We start from the raw sequence: 21,723 nt of genomic DNA, 5'->3' as shown, positions 1-21,723 counted from the left end.
GAGACTTTGAATAAAGTCGAAAAGGAATAAAGTAGTTTTCTCTGTGTTTGCTATATGTGTAACAAAGAAACAGGTGACATTAGCTAACAAGTTACAATTAGCTAAAATGTTACAATAGTTGTACAATTGGCTACAAATCATTTCAGACTGAGCAGTTTGGCTTGCATTTGTGACCCTTGTGATGCTCTCAGATGATCCACTCAGCATGACACAGACATATCCATTGATACTGTACGATAAGCACAGAGCGGGAGGGATGGATGAGTGCTTCTTTTTGAATGAATGCTAATTAGGGGGGGAATCAGTTAAGCTACTGGACAATGAGACTTGTGACAAATGAGCTATAACTTGTGACTTCCTTACTAACATGAGGCTCCATTTAATGTTTGTATAAAACAAACAAACAAAAAACGTCACAAAGACACACATTTTCTTTTTATCATTTTCAATATTTTTTCGTTGGCTTTCTTTTTAAACCTTGATTTCAGTTGATGCTTTATCGAATCTTCTTCATGCTCTACTATGTGCTATTTGTGTCCTTTGTGGTAAAATTATATATATGTGTTCTCTTTGCAGCCCACTGTGTCATAAGGAAGTGGCTTCTGTTAAATGACCCCGATGACTCCAGCTCTGGGGCTAAAGGTTACCTCAAAGTCAGCCTCTTCGTAGTTGGGTGTGGAGATGAGCCTCCGGTATGACAGACAGACCGCAGCTTTCATCTGCTGCTTTTGCCCCTAATTTTTATTCTATTATTCTATTTTATTTTATTTATGGAGTCTTTTTTTGTTCAATCCACTTTAGGTGGAGAAGAGGGAGTCTAATGATGACCAGGATGACATAGAAAGTAACCTGCTGCTTCCAGCAGGTGTGACTCTGCGATGGGCCACCCTGTCACTGAAGGTGTTCAGAGCTGAGGACATTCCCCAGAGTAAGATGAGTTCTAGATCAGACATTATTCAATAGTTGAAACAGTCTAAATGATTTTTTTAAAGAAAGGCTAAACTACTACTTCATGCATAAAAGACAAGTAATATTTGAGCTAGTTCGAATCTGATCCTCGTTGTATGATTATCAGGATATAAACTGAGGTTAATTCATTCGTTGTTGGTCTTTTCAGTGGATGATGCTTTTGTCCAGACTTTGAAAGGAATTTTTGGAGGAGATGAAAACAAGAAGAATCTAGTAGATCCTTTCCTAGAGGCTCGCTTTGCTGGCAAAAAGGTTCAAATAATTTATTCAGTTTTGGTTTCAGTGCGAGATGAAGCAAATTAGATGCAAATTGCAAATTGTTGCCGTACAGACAGAAAGCTGATGTGGAGTTTTTTTTCCTCTCTCTCTTCAGTTGTGTACTAAGATCATTGAGAGAAATGCAAACCCAGAGTGGAACCAAGTTCTGAACCTTCAAGTCAAGGTAATTAACAGTGATGGATGAGCACAAAATCACATGAAAATCAGTTACAAAAGTTTTCAGTCTGTCTGTTTGACATGTGTCTTGTTTTCGCTGTAGTTCCCATCCATGTGCGAGCGTGTCAAACTGACAGTGTTTGATTGGTAAGTCAGACGAGATCACAAATTTATGCAAATGTAAGTAAGAAGTACTAGGAGGCAGCACTATGTTGTTCTCTTGGACATACTTTGCGTTTAGGAAGTGTACCACAATGCCTTGCAGTATGGTCAGCTGCATTCTATTTGTGTGTGTGTCGTCATGGCCCAACCACATGAAAATAATGCAGTGCTGTGACTCAGACTGTGGCGGCCCCGCCCTTTCCCTCAATAACATGTTCTGTTGGCACTGCCAGCTAATTTTCTTCACTGTTTGTTTCGGAGCTAATGGCCGGTCAGATAACTCAGTTCCAGGAAGGCTGTAGGGAAATAAGTGCAAGAGGAAAAGGTCAGAAAATTGGTGTGTCCCTCAGTAGGTGTTGATAGTGCTCTCAAATCTGAGAACAAAATTTATTCCCTGTTGAAAACAATAAAGGATTTATTTTTTTTGTTTCATAGGTTATCATGTATCACATGAGTGCAGGGATATGTGTGTAGTCAAAACATTGTGTGTGATTTCAGGGATCGCATGACAGGAAATGATGCTATTGGCACCACATACCTGAACCTGGCCAGGATAGCCTCCTCTGGTGGAGAAATAGAAGGTATTATTTGTACTATGAAATGATGGCTTGAAATGAAACGTATTGCATTTTTGGACATTCTGTTCAAACTCTGGAGCACAGTTGTATTGTCTTTGTGTCTCGTGTAGATATAGGATGATTTAGTGTGGTCTGATTGTATTGACTTCTAAACGGTACTTGGATTTTGTCCTTTTTTTCTTCTGGAATAGAGGATCATGCAGGAAATGGGGAAATACCGTCATATGAAGGTTTACCTGCGCTCCTTTTTGCTCTGTGTTGCTTGCAGTTTAATGCATTAAGCATGTTATGAATGCTAAAAGCGCAGTTCTGTTTTTGCACATTGCTATTAAAACTAAGCTTTGCTCTGTTTTGATATTGTTAATATGCAATGAAACTTGAATATCCATCTCGCACCACTTGGCCACAGTAGTTGCTGCCAGCTGCTTACCTAGCATTCAGCATTGCTGCCTAAATACTGTCAAAGTGACCTTTTAACACTTAAAGCTTTGCTTGAGAACATTCATGAATATGTTAATTCTGTTGCCATCTCTACAGCTAACTCAGGGGAATCTGAGGTGGGTTTCCTACCTGTGTTTGGGCCCTGCTATATCAACCTGTATGGAAGCCCCAGAGAATTCACTGGCCTACCAGACCCCTACGAGGATCTCAATTTTGGCAAGGTAGTAGAGTTGGCATGATAACCCTCTGTAGACTTTTAATTTTTTTATTTTGGGATTTTTAAATGTTCATACCAATGCTTTGTGTCTGCACAGGGAGACGGAGTGGCTTACAGGGGCAGGATTCTGGTGGAGCTGTCCACAAAGCTTGAGGGGAAAGCAGACAAAACAGTAGACACTATCCACAGTGATGATATCCTCGTAGTACAGGTACTGTAACCATTTACCAGGCTTAAGATACAATCATAGAAGAATATATGGCAGATAGTATCTTGGTGGTAATGAATAGACATTTGGTTATCATCAACAAAAAAAGCGATTTATATTAGATGGATTCTTAGAGGTTCATTAAGCTTTCTGTCTCTCTATTTGTGTCCTTTAACTGATCAGAAGTACCAGAAGAGGAGAAAATACTGTCTGTGCGCAGTCTTCCACAGCGCCGCCATGATTCAGGAACCAGGAGAGCCAATCCAGTTTGAGGTCAGCATCGGTAACTATGGGAACAAATTGGACACCACCTGCAAACCGCTGGCCTCCACCACTCAGTACAGCTGTGCTGTATTTGATGGTGAGTAATGAAATCTGTTTCAGATAAAGAATATTTATTTAATACAGGGTCAGTCACTCTAAACACATTTACAGAATCACTTTAAGCGCTGTGTAATCTTTTTCTAGGTAACCATTACTACTACCTGCCCTGGGCAAACACAAAGCCAGTGGTTATGGTTACATCTTTCTGGGAGGACATCAGCCACCGCCTGGACTCTGTCAACATTATCCTCTACATTACTCACCGCCTGGTAAGACATTACATTACATCACATTAGCTTTCCGTTATAAGCTGCTAGTACTGTATTTGGTGCATGTGAGTACTAGTGCAGCTATAGAGGGTTGAGATGTGTGGATAATCATCAGACCTATTTTGTTGTTCTTGCAGCAATCTAACCTGGAGGCATTCAAAACTGCCATGTTGGCTAAAGTCTCTGACAACAAGCTGGTAGAAGTGTGGCTGAAGTTGCTCGACCAGCTAATTGAAGACCTGGAGAGGTAAGGGAGAGGAAGGGTTTCTGTGTGATACAATGGGATCATTTCTGTGTCTTTGCTTCTTATTTGATAAACATATAAGTCACTTAAATATGAAAATGTATAAGTCAAATCAAAAGAAAGGAAAATTAGTCTCACCAAGAAATCATATGAACCAAAAGTTGACATAAAACCAAATAGATTTTGGAGATTTGATATAATATTGGTTTATAACACTGAATTAAGTATCAGCTTTTCTGCTCTCCTTAAGTTTCCCGACACCTGAGATGGAGGGCCGCTCTAACTTGACATCTCTGGACATCCAAATAAAGAAGATGCGAGACAGCTCTTTGGCCATCATCAAGGCAGCTGCAAGACGCATGAGAGAGGAGGCCACAGAGATCCGTGACACTCTGTCTGAGTTAGAGGCCTGGGTGGACAAACTCAAATTGCTGGCTGAGGAGGTACAAATACAGCATTTAAATTTAAATACGTTTGGATTTTTTGTGCTGACTGTACAGTACTGTGAAAAAAACACGGAGCCACCCCTCATTTCTGTATAAATCCAATAAGACCTGAAGCAAGGACAATAGCTCAGCAGAGGAAAAAGTCATCCCCCCCAACAGTGGAATGCACAGACTCCAAGAGTGCAGGAGGCTCAGAAGATGTGCCGCAGGTGACTCCCCACCAACTGAGAAGCAGAAGCAGGCTCAGATAGCATTTCAGAGGCCACAGAAGAAACTATAACTACAGAAGGCCCAAGAAGGCCCACAGAAGGCCCAAGATGAAAACCACATCGGGGATCAATTATAAGAACTGAAACTGGGGGGGGGGGGGATCACTATTTATTGACAGTTTAAAATGTTCAGCACCTACCTCAAACTGGATGAACCAGTGGGATGTAACGATATGGCAATTTTGATATCTCGATTATGGTGACCAAATTATCACGGTTAACGATATTATCGCAATATTCTCAATTGCTGTACAAATGTCCAAAAAACACTTACTGGGTGCCTTTGGTTCTCTTTCATTTGGAGACACTTAGCAACACAGCTGCTAACACGGCTAGTAGCTCCTAAGTGTCTCGGAAAACATTGCTGGATTTTAGGAGGATAGATACTGCTCGAAACTTTGGTATACATCATTGACAAGTTATCAACAAGTTACACAATCTTCCTAAAGCTGATGTCCCTCACATGATGTATTTGAATCGCTTGCTTGTCGATGCCTATGTTACAAGCTACGTTTTCACGCGAAACACAGTCGTGAGTCGCTCGCGAAACTTGGATGAGGCTGTTATTACATATCCCGATAATCCACCGAGATAATGAGATTAATTCAAACATAAACGGTAATGTTTGTCGTGTAAAATTTCAACCATTATACCGGTAACCGTTAAATCCCTAGTCTTCACATATCAGACAATCAGCAAAGAACCAGTTTTCATTTGGTTAGTAGCAGCTTAGCAAAGACACATAATTTTGTTCCCATTTCTATAGCCACATGTATGAAAAATGTCAAATATATATATGATAGTGTGACAAAAAATATAACTATTCTTTTTTTAAATGGGTACTTTTTAAAAAAAGAATACAAAATTTTATTTTTATGTATGTGATTTTTATGATGATAATAATAATAATAACTCAAACTTTAAACTTATATCGCGTTTTCTTGGACATTCAAAGACGCTTATGTAGATGAAATTGACTTTAAGTATGTAAATACACAAGAACTGGAGTGAAAATCAGTGGCAACAGGTCTTATAGAGCGATGAATCCTCCCCAGAGCCCAGACCTTAACATTATCTAAGCAGTGTAGGATCATCTTGACAGAGAACAGAACAAAAAGCAGCCAACATCCAAAGAAGAACTTTGAAATATAATTCAAAAAGCCTGGAGAACTATTCCTGAAGACTACTTAAAGAAATTACAAGAAAGCACATCTAAGAGGGTTCAGGCTGTGATGAACAAAGGTGGTCAAACCAAATCATGACTTTTCAAGTTTGTTGGAATGGTGCAAACTTTGTTCTTTTATATATTGTATTTCTATTTCTATTTGCACGTGGTTCATTAACTTGCTGCATTTATATAATGTTTTCCTGGAATTAGATAACGAAATGAATGCTCGCTACAGACTTTTGCACAGTACTTTAGCAGAAAATTTGAATAATGGAAAACTTAGGGGTTGAAAAATTGTTCATTCACATATATGACAAATAAAGGAAAAGGGAATTATTGATACAATAGGGCTCATGTGTTGTCCTGGTTATCATCTGTGGCACAGAAAAATACATTCCGGACATATTTGATTGCTCACAATGTTTCTTGCAAAATTGCTTCACTTACAAAATTAGTTAAACTATGCAATGACATTTCAAGCAATGAAAGATTTCATCCCAATTTGGGGATATATGTGCTCTAATTAATGCACTTTGTATGCTTAATACTGCATGGGTTTACATGGTGTTATTCTCACTGCTTCCAGCCCCAGAACAGCATGCCTGATGTGATCATTTGGATGCTGCGAGGTGAGAAGAGGGTGGCCTACAGTCGTATTCCAGCTCACCAAATCCTGTATTCAACATACAGCAAGCAGTCCTGTGGACAACACTGTGGCAAAACTCAGACCATCTTTTTTCAGGTACTTGTTAATTGTTTAAAAATGAATAGAATAGCTTGGATTGGAACATGATATAGGAATCAGGTGAATCAGATTTATCTGCATGCCAGTTTCTGTGACTTCCTTCTTTTTTATTCCTGCAGTACCCCATGGACAAGACCAAAGGCTTGAAAGTACCTGTTCAGATTAGAGTCAACATGTGGCTGGGTCTGTCTGTACATGAGAAAAAGTTAAACTCATTCTCTGAGGGAACATTCAGCGTGTTTGCTGAGCTGGTACGCTACTCTGAGTTCTATTAATCTTCCCTTAAAGAGGGCAAACTATTGACTAACTAGCCTGTATTCACAATATAAAGTTGGAAATGTTTTAGATATTTTCCCATTTCTGGAAGTTTGTTATGAAAAAATGTGCACTATGCACTTATTCCTGTCTATTGTTAGGAATAACTGCATGAACAATGAAGAACAATGAAGAACATGTCCTGTGCTGCTTTATAGTATGAAAACCAGGCCAAAGTCTTTGGGAAGTGGGGGACCACAGGACTGGTGGGGCGCCACAAATTCTCAGACCTAACAGGCAAACTGAAGCTGAAACAAGAGTACTTCGTTCCACCAAGGGGATGGCAATGGGAGTCTGACTGGTTCATTGATCCAGAAAAAGCGTGAGTGTGCTTGGAAACGATTGATTTATTTATTTTTTCTCCCTCTGGACTCTTAACACGTTTGAAAAGACTAGCTTTTAGGGTTCAGACTGCACTTAAGACCACAATTGTGCTGGTATGTGTGGCTTTTTCTTTTTTTTTGTAACTGAATACACCTCTGTAAACTTTGTGGAAATGGGCTACAGCTGTTTACATTCCTTTTATGGAGTGGACCCAGATTTAATGATAGTACCAGCCTGTGCTAGTGAGCTGGGATTTACTGTTTCCTGTTTACTCCTCAATCTACCTCCTTCATCTCAAGAGCAGTCAGTACTTTCCCTCTAGTTCCACATGCATCATTGCTTAGTTTTCTGTGCCAACATCATCAATAGATATTTGACTCAATCAGCAACTGATTGAGAAATAGTTAAGACAAATAGGCAGTAGTATAGTATTGGTATATAGTAGTAATATCCTTAGCTAGGATATTATTTTTTTAATTGACTCTATATGAATGAATTGGATTATTTTGAAATTAATTAATTGGATTTCATTGGATTATGATTACAATGAATTGAATTCCAATTGTCTTGAATTGGACTATATTATTTAAGTGCCTTGAGATGACAATTGTTGTAATTTGGCGCTATATAAATAAAACTGAATTGAATTGAATAGTAGTAGTATAATAAAGTACATTCAAGTCTATCCTGTGTTCATGTAGTTAGGCTATTGGTTGGGTTACTTCAAACATACACCTTTGGGATTTTGGTGTAATGTGCTTTTTGATGCTGCCATAAGGGGGACACCAAAGTGGCTGCAGAAAGTTTAATCCTTTAATAATATACACACAGATGCTACAAATGTATGGCTCTGTTTCAGTCTGCTAACAGAGGCTGATGCAGGACACACTGAATTCATGGATGAGGTTTTCCAGAATGAGACCCGCTTCCCTGGTGGAGAGTGGAACGCTGCCTCTGAGCCATACACGGATGTGGTGAGACAAGCAAACATGCATGCAAATAATTAGCAGTGCAACTGCAAATGACAGATATGGCAGATACAGTCTTCATACCTTCTTTATATTCTTCTTTTTTGCTATCAGGCATTGTACGAATTTGTATGAATTTACTTATAAGAGCAGTAACTAGACGTAAACGTTAACGTTAAGTTACTCATTGAGTCTTCCTAATCACCGTACAGAATGGGGAGAAGAGCCGAAACCCAGGAGAGTTTGACTGCCCCCCAGGTTGGACGTGGGAGGACAATTGGACTGTTGATGACAACAGAGCTGTGGATGATCAAGGTGCAAAAATTCACCCATTAGCTGAAAGCGAGATTTCTTTTCTTCTTTTAAAGCAGTTTACCTGCAAACAAAGGTAGTTAATTAAATTCAGAATTTGACCAACATGCGTTGAGTGGTTTATAGTGATGATTTAGTAGTAAAAATGACCAAATAAACCTGTTTAAAGAAAGCTGTGCCCATGTTTTTGTGTGTTCATGTGCTCTCTAAAGGCTGGGAGTATGGGGTGACCATTCCCCCAGATGACAAGCCTCGGTCCTGGGTCCCTGCAGAGAAGGTGTACCATGTCCACCGGAGGAGGAGGCTGGTTCGCCCCCGCAAGAGAGATGCACTCCCTGCAGGAGCAGCGCTGGAGGTAAGCCCAAGACAGTGGTGTTGTAGACTATTGTCTGCGTCTCAAGTTTAGTTGGATTTGAGAATGATACTTTAAGACACATTGCATTATTACAGAAGCCAAGAGTGACCATCCTTGAATTGCATTTGTTTACAAGATCACAATAGAATTTTCTCTTTATTTCGAGATAACAAAGCTCATTTTGTGATTGATTATGTCAGTACCTCAAGATGACCAGCAGTCTGTTGTCTTGATATTGGATAGATAGTTTTATTGAGATAGGTAGGCGTTTTATCTCAAGATAATGGGTGGATATATTTTGTTACTTTCAGCCTAGAAAAGTTTGCTTTCTCATCACCACAAACAGTGGGATCACCGAAGGCCAGCGACTGGAGTGTAGCAGAGGTGGTTACACTCTTATCTATGCCCACATGCACCACTGTCTGTGCTCAAGAGGAGACATTTACTAAACCCAGTGCAGCAGAATTACACATTTATGCCTTTACTTAATGTTAGAGATCCTCCCTAACTATACCATATTATTAGAATATACTATGAAATTTATTCATCATTCATTCATCAATCATTTTAATGCTCACTGGGATCATACTCATCTCAAAAATGTCTTGTTTTGAATGTTTTGAAAGAATTAATGAATGATAGCAGGCAAGTCCGCTCTGTACTTCCATGCATTATTGTGACTCGACCTTTCTATAGTTATATTATAAAATACTATTTTACATAAAAACGTTTGAGCTACAGGTTTCTTTTTACACACAGAGGCGAGATCAAGGTGACCCTGAGGGCTGGGAATTCTCCTCTCTGATTGGCTGGAAATTCCACAGAAAGGAGCGTTCATCAGATACTTTTCGTCGAAGGCGCTGGCGGCGTAAGATGGCACCAGAAGACCGCCTTGGCGCCTGTGCCATCTTTAAGCTGGAGGGAGCATTGGTAAGTAAAGGGGAAAATGACAAAATTCTTCTGTTGACTAATTTGCTTTCACAAGGAGTGAAACTTACTTTGTGAGCAGTTGGAATTTGAGCAGCGAAGCATCCTTTGTTTAACTTGGAGAGGAAAGGAACCCATAAAGCAGGAACTGAGCACAATGAGTCACTAAGTACTTCCAAATATTTGCCTATCAATCAAACAAATCTACTGTCCATTGGCGTATGGGTTTTTTTTGGAGTATGTGACGCATGAACATGTAGATCTAAGATACTGGACTGGTTTGCTCTGCAGGGTGTTGATACAGAGGAAAAAGAAAAAGACTCCAAAGCTGATGCTACCAAGCTGTTTGGTGCCAACACGCCCACTGTGTCCTGTTCCTTTGACAGTGAGTGATGCAGTGCCAAAATGTAGATAAAACAACATACAATGCATATGTAATTATTATTCCATTTGACCTTTTTTCCCCTCTGTAGGGTCATTCATGTACCACCTCCGTGTCTATATCTACCAGGCAAGGAACCTGACATCTATGGACAAAGACAGTTTTTCTGGTAAGATGGTACTTTTTGGTCAAAGTCAAATTGAATAAACACCTTTGCAAAAGTTAAACATGACCACTGAACCGCATCTTTTTTACATTACAGATCCTTATGCACACGTCTCCTTCCTGCATGTTAGTAAGACAACAGAGAAACTCAAAGCAACGCTGAACCCGACCTGGGATCAAACTCTGATTTTCAGTGATATCGAGATTTATGGAGACCCCCAGAACATTGCTTACTGTCCTCCTGATGTGGTGCTGGAGTTCTTTGACAATGACCAAGTGGTAGGCTATGAAAGCTGTATGTACAGAAAGCATTTGTGGCAAAACACTCTTTAAAAAGTCAAATAAAAAGTTTTTGAGAAGTAATTCCTCTCAAGCATGTCTTAGGACCCAGCAGAAGTGTGTGTTGCTGTTTTTCTCAGCACAGACAACCCAACTCTATGCCTGACTCCACCTATCAGCTGTGCCTCACCTTTTTGTTTTTAAAAACCCTCTGTTTTCTGTTTCACCCTCTGTCTAAATTGTCTTCGGAACATTTTGACCTCATTAGTAGCATCATCTCAGACATTTCAGCTAAGCAAATATAAAAGTGTAGCTTGTGATCTTCTGCATAGGGGAAGGATGAGATGCTTGGCCGCAGTGTTTGCACCCCACTGGTGAAGCTGAATCCTGACATGAATCAGACACCCAGGCTGCTATGGCATCCCATCATCCAGAAGGGGCAGAAGGCAGGGGAAGCACTTGTGGCTGCTGAGCTCATTCTTAAAGAGAAGGTATTCCATGAATATAATACATAAAGGACCTTTTACAGTGTGTGAAACATTATTGCTGTACATTCTTTAGACCTGACTTTTATTGAAAGAAGTGTTAGATTATGTCATACTCGTGTTACACATTCACTTGTTTATTTCAGTGTGATTAAGAATGATCTAAAAGGGAAAAAAAATTTAACATATGTTTCTGTTCCTGCAGTCGGGTGACTCAGATCTTCCCCTGGTTCCCCCAAAGCGAGCCGAGAACCTCTACATGGTTCCTCAGGGCATCCGCCCTGTGGTGCAACTCACTGCTGTGGAGGTAATGCACGACCTTTGGCAGCCCTCTGAACGGATGTACACCCTGACTCTAAATACCATCTCTCCTATGTGTGTTTTTAGATTCTTGCATGGGGTCTGAGGAACATGAAGTCATATCAGCTGGCCTCAGTGTCTTCGCCCAGCCTTGTGGTGGAGTGTGGGGGCCAGAGGGTGGAGTCAGCTGTCATCAAGAACATGAAGAAGAGCCCTAACTTTCCCGGCTCTGTCCTCTTCATCAAAGTGGTAATGACAGTGTTGCGCAAGTGGATTAGATTAAGCAAACACATATCTATCAGTAAGAAAAGTATAACCAATCTAAATGTATTGAGTTGGAGAAATTACATTTGTTAAAAGAATTAGAAAGAAATTGCATCGTAAGTGATGCCAAATGTGTAAATTTATTCATGAAAAGAAGGTCAAACCTCCATATACCACCATGTATGACTTTAGTCACTTACTCTCACCCAGCTCCTCCCAAAAGATGAGATGTACACGCCTCCCATTGTGCTGAAGGTGATCGACCATCGTCCGTTTGGCAGGAAGCCTGTCGTAGGTCAGTGCACCGTCACATCTCTGGAAGAGTTCAGATGTGACCCTTATGTCATCGTTTCCGAGGGAGCCAGGGCCTCCAAAAGTAAGGAGGAACACTGAGATTTTCTAACTCCATACTCCACAGTAGATAAAGAGACAGAATTCCTTATATTAATGTTGTCTTGTTTAACAGTGGCTCTGATGATGGCTTCACCTCGCAAACATGTCTCAATTTCCATGGAAGAAGCAAGGCCGCTGCTAGAAGCTCAGGTAAACGCTAACACCTTCTGTTCTTGCTAACGCACATGAAGTTACCTCTAATCTATTAAAAACAAAATTTGACTTTCCAGTCAAATTTGACAAACTTCATTATCCTGGCTTTCAGTTTGTTCACAGCATGTCAGCTGCTGTCAACAAAATGGCTTCCCCTACTTCCTATTTTGTATGTATGATTACCTATTAAAGCTTTCTCGTTCACAATGCCGGGCACCAATTGCACTTGAAAGCTAATAATCACTCATTCCACAGCGCTGCAGCCTCGTTATGTTGTCACCATACGATTAATCCACAGGGGAATCATCTCAATAATTGTGATTTCACTTAATTTAACTGGAGCTTTTTTAATGAGCACATTTAATCATTTTGATCACAGCAAGGGCGTAACACATAAATGAGTATTTTACACCCAGGCATCCAAATCACATTACACCAATTTAGCTGTTCAGGGGTCATTATCATGAGGTTTCCAGAAGGAAGCATTTAATTATGTGACATACAGTAGATTAATGAGTTATTTTATCAGTGTTCTTTGATCTTAAATATGGACTTGGCAGCAAATGAGAACCAATCCTTAAAACATTTGTACAGTTTCTGCATCTCTTCACTGCTGCGTCAGTGGCATCACAAACGTATGGCTCAACAGGTTTGCATTTCTAATTTACCTGTGCTTCCTTTGCTGAGAGGATGCAGCAGGAAAAAAACTGAGTTATGTTGCAGATGAAGGAACTCGTAGTGTCAGGGAATGCCTCAGTGTAGCAACACATTTAGTCTTTTTCACAGCAGAAATGTGGGACTTTTTCACACCTGGTATTCAATCTTGTTTGATACTACTGTGCAGATATCAAGTCTTAAATGGCACGAGAATGCACCTTCACATGCCTCTCAGAGGCTACTTGTGGTTGGATCAGACCTGGCAGGCAAAATGCATCGTTTGAGTTTGCTTAGACAGTATTTGTTTGTTTTTTAAGTAATGCCAGAGAATTTGACTAATTTATGTCTTTTTTTTTTGCTCTTTTGCTCCCCCTACGGTCTTTGGATGTAACTCCAATTTGCTTTTTTGGTATTTTTTTCATGCTGTGGACAAAGTCAGTTTATGTGATTTGAGGACCAAACAACGAGTTATTGTGCTTTCAGAGAAGACGTCAATTTAGTGCGTGGTCCTTCAGCGTGCCTCAGAGCGTGTGCACGTATACACTGCTAAAATGTGGCCATAGGTGTCCCAGATTCCCTCAGATGTGGTCTAAGTGATGGGTTCTGAATGCATTCACACTTATACTTATAGCTGTTTACTTGGGATTAAATACTTAATGCAATTATCAGGTGTGAAGAGGGCCTTAACAGCAGAGCAGCATGGACAATAACTTCTAAATAGAAAGCTGCCATTGGTAATGCACAGTCCTGTCTTGCTACATTGCAATATGTCTGCTGTGAAAAAAGATAAAGTCCATTGTTGCGCCCTTGTTTCACAGAGTTGCTGAAATCATAAAATTGCAATTGGGATCGCTTTATTGACCTTTCCTTCACCACAGCTGTGTGCATGCTTCTTGTATGCCTTTGAACACTGATATCATCATTGTATCTTCATGTATTTGTGACTCCTTTTCTGTTTCTTTTTTTTTTTTTTGGTTACACATCTAACTCCAAAGCATGTAGAGAAGGTGAGAGAAAAAAAACAAGATTTGTTGATCCATGCTGATCAATACGTCAAAGTCACGATGGAATACAATTTCATTTTTAGGAGAAAGAGACGGTCGATTGGTGGAGCAAATTCTACGCCTCAGTTGGAGACCGGGAAAGATGCGGCCCTTACCTCAGGAAAGGATATGATACCCTCACAGTGAGCTGACTTTATCGATTTGTATCGAAGCTGATTATATCTCAAATTTTTTTTCTTTTTTAAATCTCCTCTTCTGTGGCTCCAGATGACTCATAGAATGTGTGTGTGACTTTTCAGATTTATGACAGCGAGCTGGAGAATGTCCCAGAGTTCAAAGGGTTGACAGATTTCTGCAACACCTTCAAACTGGAGCGTGGCAAGAATGAAAATGGGGACAATGACCCCACTGTGGTTGGAGAGTTTAAGGTGGTTTGACATCATTTTGGAACACTAACGCTTGATCACATAATGTAAACTTTAACCTATCAAAGAAATGACAACAGTAAAGCTTGTGAAATGTACTTTATTTCCACAGTTAAGTGTAGTTTGTGGTCTTTCACCTGCAGGGCGCTTTTAAGGTCTACCCCCTGTCAGATGATCCAGGTGTTGCTTCTCCCCCCCGTCAGTTCAGAGAACTGCCAGAAAGTGGACCTCAGGAGTGTCTTGTCAGGATATATGTGGTCCGGGCAGTAGAGCTGCAGCCTAAAGACAATAACGGCAGAGTGAGAATAAAATCTGTTTTACCAGCAATAGAAGACAAATATTTTGTCATTTTTGGCTCAGTCAGCACCTTTGGCTTGAACTTCTTTCTTGTTATCAGTGTGATCCATACATAAAGATATCATTGGGAGGAAATACAATTGAAGACAGAGACAACTACTTACCCAACACCACAGACCCCGTGTTTGGAAGGTACAACTTAAGAACTAATTCAAACAACTGAAAGTATCCTGTCAATAATTATATCCTTGAAGTCAATTCTGGAAATTTTCTGTACCCTAACAGTTCCCTAACACTCCCTCCTGTTGTTTAGGATGTTTGAGATGACGTGCTTCCTGCCCCAGGACAAGGACCTGAAAATCGCAGTCTATGACTTTGATCTGCTGACCCGGGACGAGAAGGTTGGAGAGACAGTGATCGACCTCGAGAACCGCTTTTTGTCTCGATACAACTCATACTGTGGCCTTCCACAAACCTACTGCATGTAAGGAAACACCTGAGTCTTAGGTGAAAGAGGGCAAAAGAAATCTGAAACTGTCTTGTGAAAACGCAGACTTATAAAAGAAAATTAACCCCTTCCCGTGTCATCTAAGTTCTGGCATCAACCAGTGGAGGGATCAGCTGAAGCCATCTCAGATCCTTGAGAACGTGGCTCGGCTAAAAGGACTTTCCAAACCCAGGACTGAAGACAACGGCACCTCACTTACCTTCAATGGAAAAGATTACACACTGGCACAGTTTGGTAATGGTTTAAAGAAATTTACACCAACTTACATTATTAAAGTTGTCTTAGTTTGTCTGTTTATTAATTAGAATAAGTGTGGGAATGCAGCAGTTGATGCTTGATTTTTACAGCTGACAGAGGTTTTTACTTTCAGCCTCTTCACCCAGCTGTCATAATAAATGGCAGTTTTAAATCATTTTGTATAGTATGGACAATCATATGATTATTAGCTATTACACATAAGACAACAACACTAACAGTATACAGCCTGAGTATAACTGAGGTATAACGTGTTTTTTGCATGAAGAGGACAACAAAGAAATTCATCAACACTTGGGTCCACCCCGCGAACGACTCTGTCTGCATGTGCTCAGAACACAAGGACTTGTCCCCGAACATGTGGAGACCAGGACCCTTTACAGCAGCTTCCAGCCAAATCTGTCTCAGGTTCGATGACACGCACTGTACCTGTCCAGTATGCACACCGACCCACTGACAGATGCAGCTGTTTTGTAAAACCTCTATGTTTTGTATCAATTAAGGGAAGGCTTCAGATGTGGGTGGATGTTTTCCCTAAAAGTATCGGACTTCCTGGACCTCCCTTTGACATCACACCACGCAAGGCTAAGAAGTAAGCGCCGTTTCTTCAACACTAAATGACCGTTCACATTAGGCGCCACTGAGCTAACATTCACAATGTTCAAATGTTCAGGTATTTCCTGCGCGCTGTCATCTGGAACACCACAGATGTGACTTTGGATGAGACCAGCATCACTGGAGAAGACATGAGTGACATCTACGTCAAAGGGTATATTTTTAATCTCTCATTTCACAACCCTTTTTAAAATATTTAGCTTCAATGTTTTAGCATTGAAGTGTTTAAGAGAATGTAAAAGAAAGCTACAATGAAATGGCCATCGAATTACCGTATGTGTTGTGTTTTGGGGCCAGCTGGATGCCAGGAATGGAGGAGGACAAGCAGAAGACTGATGTCCACTACAGGTCTCTGGATGGAGATGGCAACTTCAACTGGCGGTATGTGTTTGGCTTCGACTACCTGCCAGCTGAACAACTCTGCCTTGTATCCAAGAAAGTAAGGATTGTTTCTATCTGGATTATTTGAAAAGTAACACCTGGTGCGTTTGAATTATTCATCTAAAGCACGTTTCCATATATTCTTTTAATCAACAGGAACACTTTTGGAGTCTTGACAAAACAGAGTTCAGGATTCCCCCCAAGCTGATTGTTCAGATATGGGATAATGACAAGTTCTCACTGGATGATTACCTCGGTAAGAAACCGTATTTTATGTTAAACTCAGATTTTCTGTATCTACAAGATCCAAATGACAAAAACACCTTATTGTGCTGTGATCCCAGGCACATTGGAGCTGGATTTGCGTAAGCTGGTTGCTCCTGCAAAGACCCCAGAGAAGTGCTCTCTGAAGATGATGGATGATCTGGAAATGGAAGTGCCACACAAGCTGGAGAAGGCAAAGTCTTTGTTTGCTCAGCAGTCCGTCCGAGGCTGGTGGCCCTGCTATATCGAACAGGATGGGAAGAAGGTCCTGGGTGTAAGTCAAAAAATAAAGCACCCTCAGTATAGAATAATTCTTCTTTAAAAAAAACATCAGTTTAATGTCTGGTGTCTTGCCTTGTGTTCGCAGGGCAAAGTGGAGATGACACTGGAGATTGTAAGCGAAGCAGATGCAGAAGAGAGACCTGCAGGAAAAGGAAGGGATGAACCCAACATGAATCCAAAACTGGACCTTCCCAAGTAAGAGACGACTGTCAAATGAGTGAAACCAACCATACCATAGAATTTTATCTGGGATGGATATTGAAAGGTGTATATTAGTGTGACACAAGCTTTAATGTTTCTGTGTTCCAGGCGCCCAGAAACATCCTTCTTCTGGTTCACCAATCCATGCAAGACCATGAAGTTCATTCTGTGGAAAAGGTTCAGGTGCCTCTTCATTGGACTCATCATCCTCACCATCGTTCTTCTCTTCCTCGCTATCCTGTTATACTCTTTGCCGGTAAGAACAGACAAGAGGGAAACCCCTGAATAAGATTCATCATATGTTGTGGAATCTGTGGGCCACATCGTGAAGGCGAGCAGAAACTTGACCGATCTTTTTACTTTTTCCAGAACTACATCTCAATGAAGATTGTGAAGCCACTGAATTAACTCTGGAATGGAGGAGCAGCTGAATCAGCGCATAGACAAGTTTTCAGATTATCCGCATTATCACACCAAATGGAGCGAAGTAGCGCTAGTGTACGGAAACTTGTGTTTTTTATTCTTATTTTGAGTTTTATCAATGGGAAGGGGTGTTTGCACATTTGCACTGACATAAGCACATTTTGTCTATACAACTTCACTGTGACAAACGTGTGATTGGCTCACAGTCCTTAAGAGTTGTTCTTTGTTACCGAGTCATTGCTTTGTTTTTTTTTTTAGAAACACATACAGAATGCCCAGATAACGGAAACACTATTGTGCCAAAATGCAACCACAGGAAAAGTTTGTTCAGTCGAGTGTCTGTGTTTTTGAATTTTCCATTTTCATCCATTCATTTTCTATACACGCCTAATCCAGTTCAGGGTTGCAGGGGGGGGGTAAACTGGTCAGTCCTTCACAGGGCCGGAGGAACATTTTCAGATGTTTCAAATGAAATTCAAACTTATTTTTATTGTGCGTATGTGTAAATTGTCAGTGGAGGTGCCCTTGAAGATCAGTCTGTATACTATGATCAAGGAAGACAAAGACAACAGCAGCGTTATGAATGACTTCAACTTTACATTTAATATTTAGATATGTACAGCACATACTGTGCAGAAGTCCCAGCGACATCCATTTTTAAAGATCAAATTCTTTGTATGTGCCCTTTGACACATCATTTTGTTACAATAAAATACAACTTGAAGACCGGTACTTTTAGGCTCGTGTTGTTTCATCTCAAGAAATAAAATGTAATTTCTGGGTTTATTCTTCCTCAGAGCTGCGATGTTTGCAGTGCTGCCTCAGTAAAGCCTCCACCTCCCCTCTCTGTGCCAGGCTGTTGGCTTTGCCTTGGAAACGCCCGTTCTTCCCCGCCCCCTTTCCTTGGAGCAACTCTAAAACCCTGGAGAGCACAGAGAGACAGATTTAACAGACAGTGGAGTTTTGTTTTGTAACAAGCTACCAACGAATGCGGCAGGGGTCTCCTACCGTGGTCCCATCTCAGTCACTGGTCCACTTGGTCCTGCCAGGAGAAACAAACCAGGTCCCTTCTCCTCTCCAACAGTGAGGAAAACCAAAGTTTCCTAAGAGCAAATGAAACAGGGCTTCAAGCAAGCACTGACATGCTAATACCTAAAGAGAAGCAGTCACTTTGTGATCTTACCTCAGTGTTTATTTCATTGGCTATGATATTCATGAACTCATTATCTCCCTCTTTTCTGTAGGAGAAAACAAACCACTTTCAGTGTTACATACTTCTACTTCTCACCTGATTAGTTGTCTTGAACAAAGTCTAGATCAGATCATTCAATGTTAAAATTCCATAGTCACATGACAGTCATTTGAACTCGATTCAAATTTTCTTACTTGTGCAAGCTGAAGAAGTTGCCCCTTTGAGGGTCACACTTAAAGTTCTGAGCAATGAGGACGGCCATATCCCGAAGCAAGCTCAGGTTAGTCTGGCAGGAGAGTTTTACAGTGGTTGGAGGGTCTGAAGTTTTAAGTTGCACCAGGAAAAAAAGAAAAAAAGAATTGTTAAAATCACTCACCTTCTGTAGAAGCTTTACAGATTTCTGCAGCTTATCAACAGCCTCAACGTGCTCATCTGGTCCCGTCCTGTGGAAGCATGACAAACAGTGATTCCTCCACAGGGTTTGTGAACGACTTTAACTCGCACTGATGATATTTTGGGCAACTCGCATATATTGTGAACTGACTTCAGAAGAGACACCAGCGAACGCTCTGTGCTGTAGCTTTTCTCTGCGTACTTCAAAACCCTGTTTCCAGCCAAGAAGATGAGGTTGGTTTTGTTTTTCTTTCCTTTCTCGGTTCCCAGCAGCTTTATAACCTAAAATTCAGGAAAAAAAGAACCGATGCAAACAACTTGACTAATTTCTAAGAATCATCTGAGATGCCCCAAATGATAAAAAATAAATAAATAAATCACATCACTCATATATTGACTTTGAATTACTATAAAGGGCTTAAAATGATTTATGCGTCTGAATTTGGGTGTAAAGTCATACCTGCAAGTGACTGAGGTTAGACACATGGGTTCCACAGCACATGTTGGCATCGATGCCCTCTATATCAATGATCCTAATAGGTCCAGCGTGGTCATCTGGCAGCCCCCGACTCCTCACCTGGTTTATACACAGACACAAATAACGTAACACTGTAAACGGTTTATGCTGAGCTCATTTTATTCTAGTGAGCATAAATTGGCAACGTGTGATGATAAGCCGTAGTAAGTGCATCATATGCATGGAAACCTTTTCCACCGCAGGGTCATCGATAGAGAGGAGTTGAACATTAACAGGAATGTGAGCTCTGATCCTCTCATTTATGGCTTCTTCCAGTTCTTTAAGCTGCGCTGGTTTCACACACTGAGTGTCCAGTTCAATGGTGCTTCTCTGACGCCCCAGATCCCTGAAAGGAGCCCAAAAGAGGAGAGGAGGTAAACTCACAAATCTCGATGTGAAACGGGGAAAGCATTGTGTGCGGCGGTGAAGTACCAGGATGTGGTCTTGTACCCAAACATCGAGTCGGCCAAAGCCGTGATCAAATGCTGACCTAAGAGGCAAGCGGGAAGCCAACCACAGCTTAGAGCAATAACCATGCGATGACAGCGTGTATTCTTAGGTGAAAATGGAGGAGTCGCTACTTTTTACCCGAGTGTTGCTGCATATGATCAAACCTCCTCTCCCAGTCCACCTTCACGTTCACCTCCTGACCCACTTCCAGAGGAGAGGCCACAAAGTGTAAAGCATCTGATCCATGCCTCGTCACCCTCAAAACTGGGACCCCTCCGATCAGTCCATGGTCGTCTGGCTGAGGAAGAGTGCCACAGAATATGTTACACACACGCTGGCTCACTGACGGGACGTGCTTGATGTGGAGGCTAGACAGCAGAGTGAGAAGAAACAGCTTACTTGGCCACCTCCTTCAGGAAATAAGATGGTGTCTTGAAGCTTGACGTTGAAGCCTTTGAGAGTTTCTTTCTTTCCATTCACCTCTTGCTTCAGTTCGGCAGGGCAGCAGGATACCACAGAGGTCCCAAACTACAGTGAAACAAAAGAAAGGACAACTTTAACTAACGTTGCCACATGGAAGCAGCTCAAGTGGTTGAAGGATTTCATCCGCATGGGAAACCTAACTTATGTCTGGTTTTGAAAATGAATAAAACTTGTCCACCTTTGACCCGGTCAAGTTCAAAAAGCACAATACTCAATACTCTTCTGCAGAGGAAAAATTATTCTATTCATTTTTATTCTATTTTTGCCATGAAGACCACCTGAAACCAGGTCTACTTAAAGATTTAGAAAACTAAAGGTGAGGTAACAACAGAACAATGAAGAAAAAGAAAGTTGATATTTCAATGTAAAATTATTATCATTACTACTATTATCATCATCATCATTAATACTATTGTAAAGAAAATTAGCTTTTCTTGCAAATAAAGAATTAAAGAGAGGAGGAATTGTTAACTTAATGTTGACTTTATCACTAATAAAGGGTTCGCAAATCACAAGCTGTGTTTTGAACCAAGTATGGCGGATTTTAATATGAATCCGATCTAATATGGTCCAGAAAAGTACCATGTATAATTGCACTTTCACATAGATTTGACCTGTTTAAGTATTATGTTAACATTTTTTAACCGGACGAGGTTTAAAGTGATAAAGGTGCCAAAAAAACAAAACAAAAAAACAGTTAAATGGCCATCCTTCTGCTTCTTCTTACAAGTTTTACGGGAGCTTTTACGCCTCCTTCTGGCTATATCTGTTAACAACAGTCCTACTTCCTTTAAAAAGGCTTTGATAAATGCTACTGCTTTAGAAAAAACAAAGTAAACAAATGTCTTTTTAATGCATTTTTCTCTCCCGACCGAATCAAAAACTGACTTTAGCGTCGTTAATTTCCACTGTATTTCGGGGAACTGTGTTACATTTAAACTGCCAGAGGCAACACAAATAATTATAACGCTATGCGAATGGTAATACACAGTCCGAGCCTCTCTAAAAATCATATTTTCAACTTCATAAAATGAACGAGAAGTTAGCCCAAGTGATACTGTAGCTGGAGCAAGGCGTAGCAGCCATGCTAATATTTCCTGCTAAAATTAGGGATACATTTATGGAAAGTGTTTTCGCATGCTTCATAACAGAGTCATACCTCTTTCATATAACAGTCTCGCTGACACTGAAAAGCCATTCCGGGCCGTTATAGTTGACAAAACCGTGCAAAACTGCAACACGAGATAGAATAAAACGAAAAGAAAGAAACTGACTCGCA

At 40.6% G+C, this 21,723-nt stretch overlaps 2 protein-coding genes across 3 annotated transcripts in view; one reads left to right on the top strand and one right to left on the bottom strand.

Moving 5' to 3' along the window:
- Positions 1-18,141, top strand: part of LOC140278721 (myoferlin-like) — a 26,625-nt gene extending 8,484 nt beyond the window's left edge. Inside the window, exons 11-53 of one of the 2 annotated variants that reach the window (XM_072373792.1) lie at positions 577-692; positions 802-928; positions 1,118-1,221; positions 1,343-1,411; positions 1,508-1,551; positions 2,065-2,147; positions 2,336-2,374; positions 2,682-2,806; positions 2,900-3,013; positions 3,194-3,371; positions 3,479-3,603; positions 3,741-3,850; positions 4,098-4,290; positions 6,317-6,472; positions 6,595-6,726; positions 6,949-7,112; positions 7,974-8,088; positions 8,295-8,397; positions 8,607-8,749; positions 9,509-9,679; positions 9,968-10,061; positions 10,150-10,227; positions 10,321-10,502; positions 10,835-10,993; positions 11,193-11,294; positions 11,375-11,536; positions 11,762-11,927; positions 12,018-12,094; positions 13,842-13,940; positions 14,058-14,186; positions 14,327-14,482; positions 14,581-14,672; positions 14,794-14,964; positions 15,074-15,222; positions 15,512-15,651; positions 15,747-15,835; positions 15,917-16,012; positions 16,156-16,297; positions 16,396-16,495; positions 16,584-16,777; positions 16,871-16,980; positions 17,095-17,242; positions 17,356-18,141. In XM_072373792.1, coding sequence (XP_072229893.1) covers positions 577-692; positions 802-928; positions 1,118-1,221; positions 1,343-1,411; positions 1,508-1,551; positions 2,065-2,147; positions 2,336-2,374; positions 2,682-2,806; positions 2,900-3,013; positions 3,194-3,371; positions 3,479-3,603; positions 3,741-3,850; positions 4,098-4,290; positions 6,317-6,472; positions 6,595-6,726; positions 6,949-7,112; positions 7,974-8,088; positions 8,295-8,397; positions 8,607-8,749; positions 9,509-9,679; positions 9,968-10,061; positions 10,150-10,227; positions 10,321-10,502; positions 10,835-10,993; positions 11,193-11,294; positions 11,375-11,536; positions 11,762-11,927; positions 12,018-12,094; positions 13,842-13,940; positions 14,058-14,186; positions 14,327-14,482; positions 14,581-14,672; positions 14,794-14,964; positions 15,074-15,222; positions 15,512-15,651; positions 15,747-15,835; positions 15,917-16,012; positions 16,156-16,297; positions 16,396-16,495; positions 16,584-16,777; positions 16,871-16,980; positions 17,095-17,242; positions 17,356-17,394 — 5,285 coding nt within the window. In that variant the 3' untranslated portion in view covers positions 17,395-18,141. The remainder of the gene's footprint in view (positions 1-576; positions 693-801; positions 929-1,117; positions 1,222-1,342; positions 1,412-1,507; positions 1,552-2,064; positions 2,148-2,335; positions 2,375-2,681; positions 2,807-2,899; positions 3,014-3,193; positions 3,372-3,478; positions 3,604-3,740; positions 3,851-4,097; positions 4,291-6,316; positions 6,473-6,594; positions 6,727-6,948; positions 7,113-7,973; positions 8,089-8,294; positions 8,398-8,606; positions 8,750-9,508; positions 9,680-9,967; positions 10,062-10,149; positions 10,228-10,320; positions 10,503-10,834; positions 10,994-11,192; positions 11,295-11,374; positions 11,537-11,761; positions 11,928-12,017; positions 12,095-13,841; positions 13,941-14,057; positions 14,187-14,326; positions 14,483-14,580; positions 14,673-14,793; positions 14,965-15,073; positions 15,223-15,511; positions 15,652-15,746; positions 15,836-15,916; positions 16,013-16,155; positions 16,298-16,395; positions 16,496-16,583; positions 16,778-16,870; positions 16,981-17,094; positions 17,243-17,355) is intronic. The other variant, XM_072373793.1, reaches the window with a different exon arrangement.
- On the bottom strand, positions 17,994-21,723 carry aarsd1 (alanyl-tRNA synthetase domain containing 1). Its single transcript, XM_072373795.1, has 12 exons — positions 21,604-21,723; positions 20,361-20,489; positions 20,100-20,259; positions 19,944-20,001; positions 19,701-19,857; positions 19,455-19,571; positions 19,146-19,276; positions 18,978-19,044; positions 18,796-18,887; positions 18,593-18,647; positions 18,418-18,512; positions 17,994-18,331 (listed from the first exon to the last, which is right to left on the bottom strand). Exons 1-12 carry the CDS (start codon positions 21,640-21,642, stop codon positions 18,193-18,195), a joined length of 1,239 nt encoding a protein of 412 aa, XP_072229896.1. The 5' UTR covers positions 21,643-21,723; the 3' UTR covers positions 17,994-18,192.

This window comes from Leuresthes tenuis, unplaced genomic scaffold (genome assembly GCF_036924035.1).
Source record: "Leuresthes tenuis unplaced genomic scaffold, fLeuTen1.0.hap1 SCAF_20, whole genome shotgun sequence".
Classification (NCBI taxonomy): Eukaryota; Metazoa; Chordata; class Actinopteri; order Atheriniformes; family Atherinopsidae; genus Leuresthes; species Leuresthes tenuis.
The sequence above is the reverse complement of the archived record's forward strand: the minus strand, read 5'-3'. Positions and strand labels throughout refer to the sequence as shown.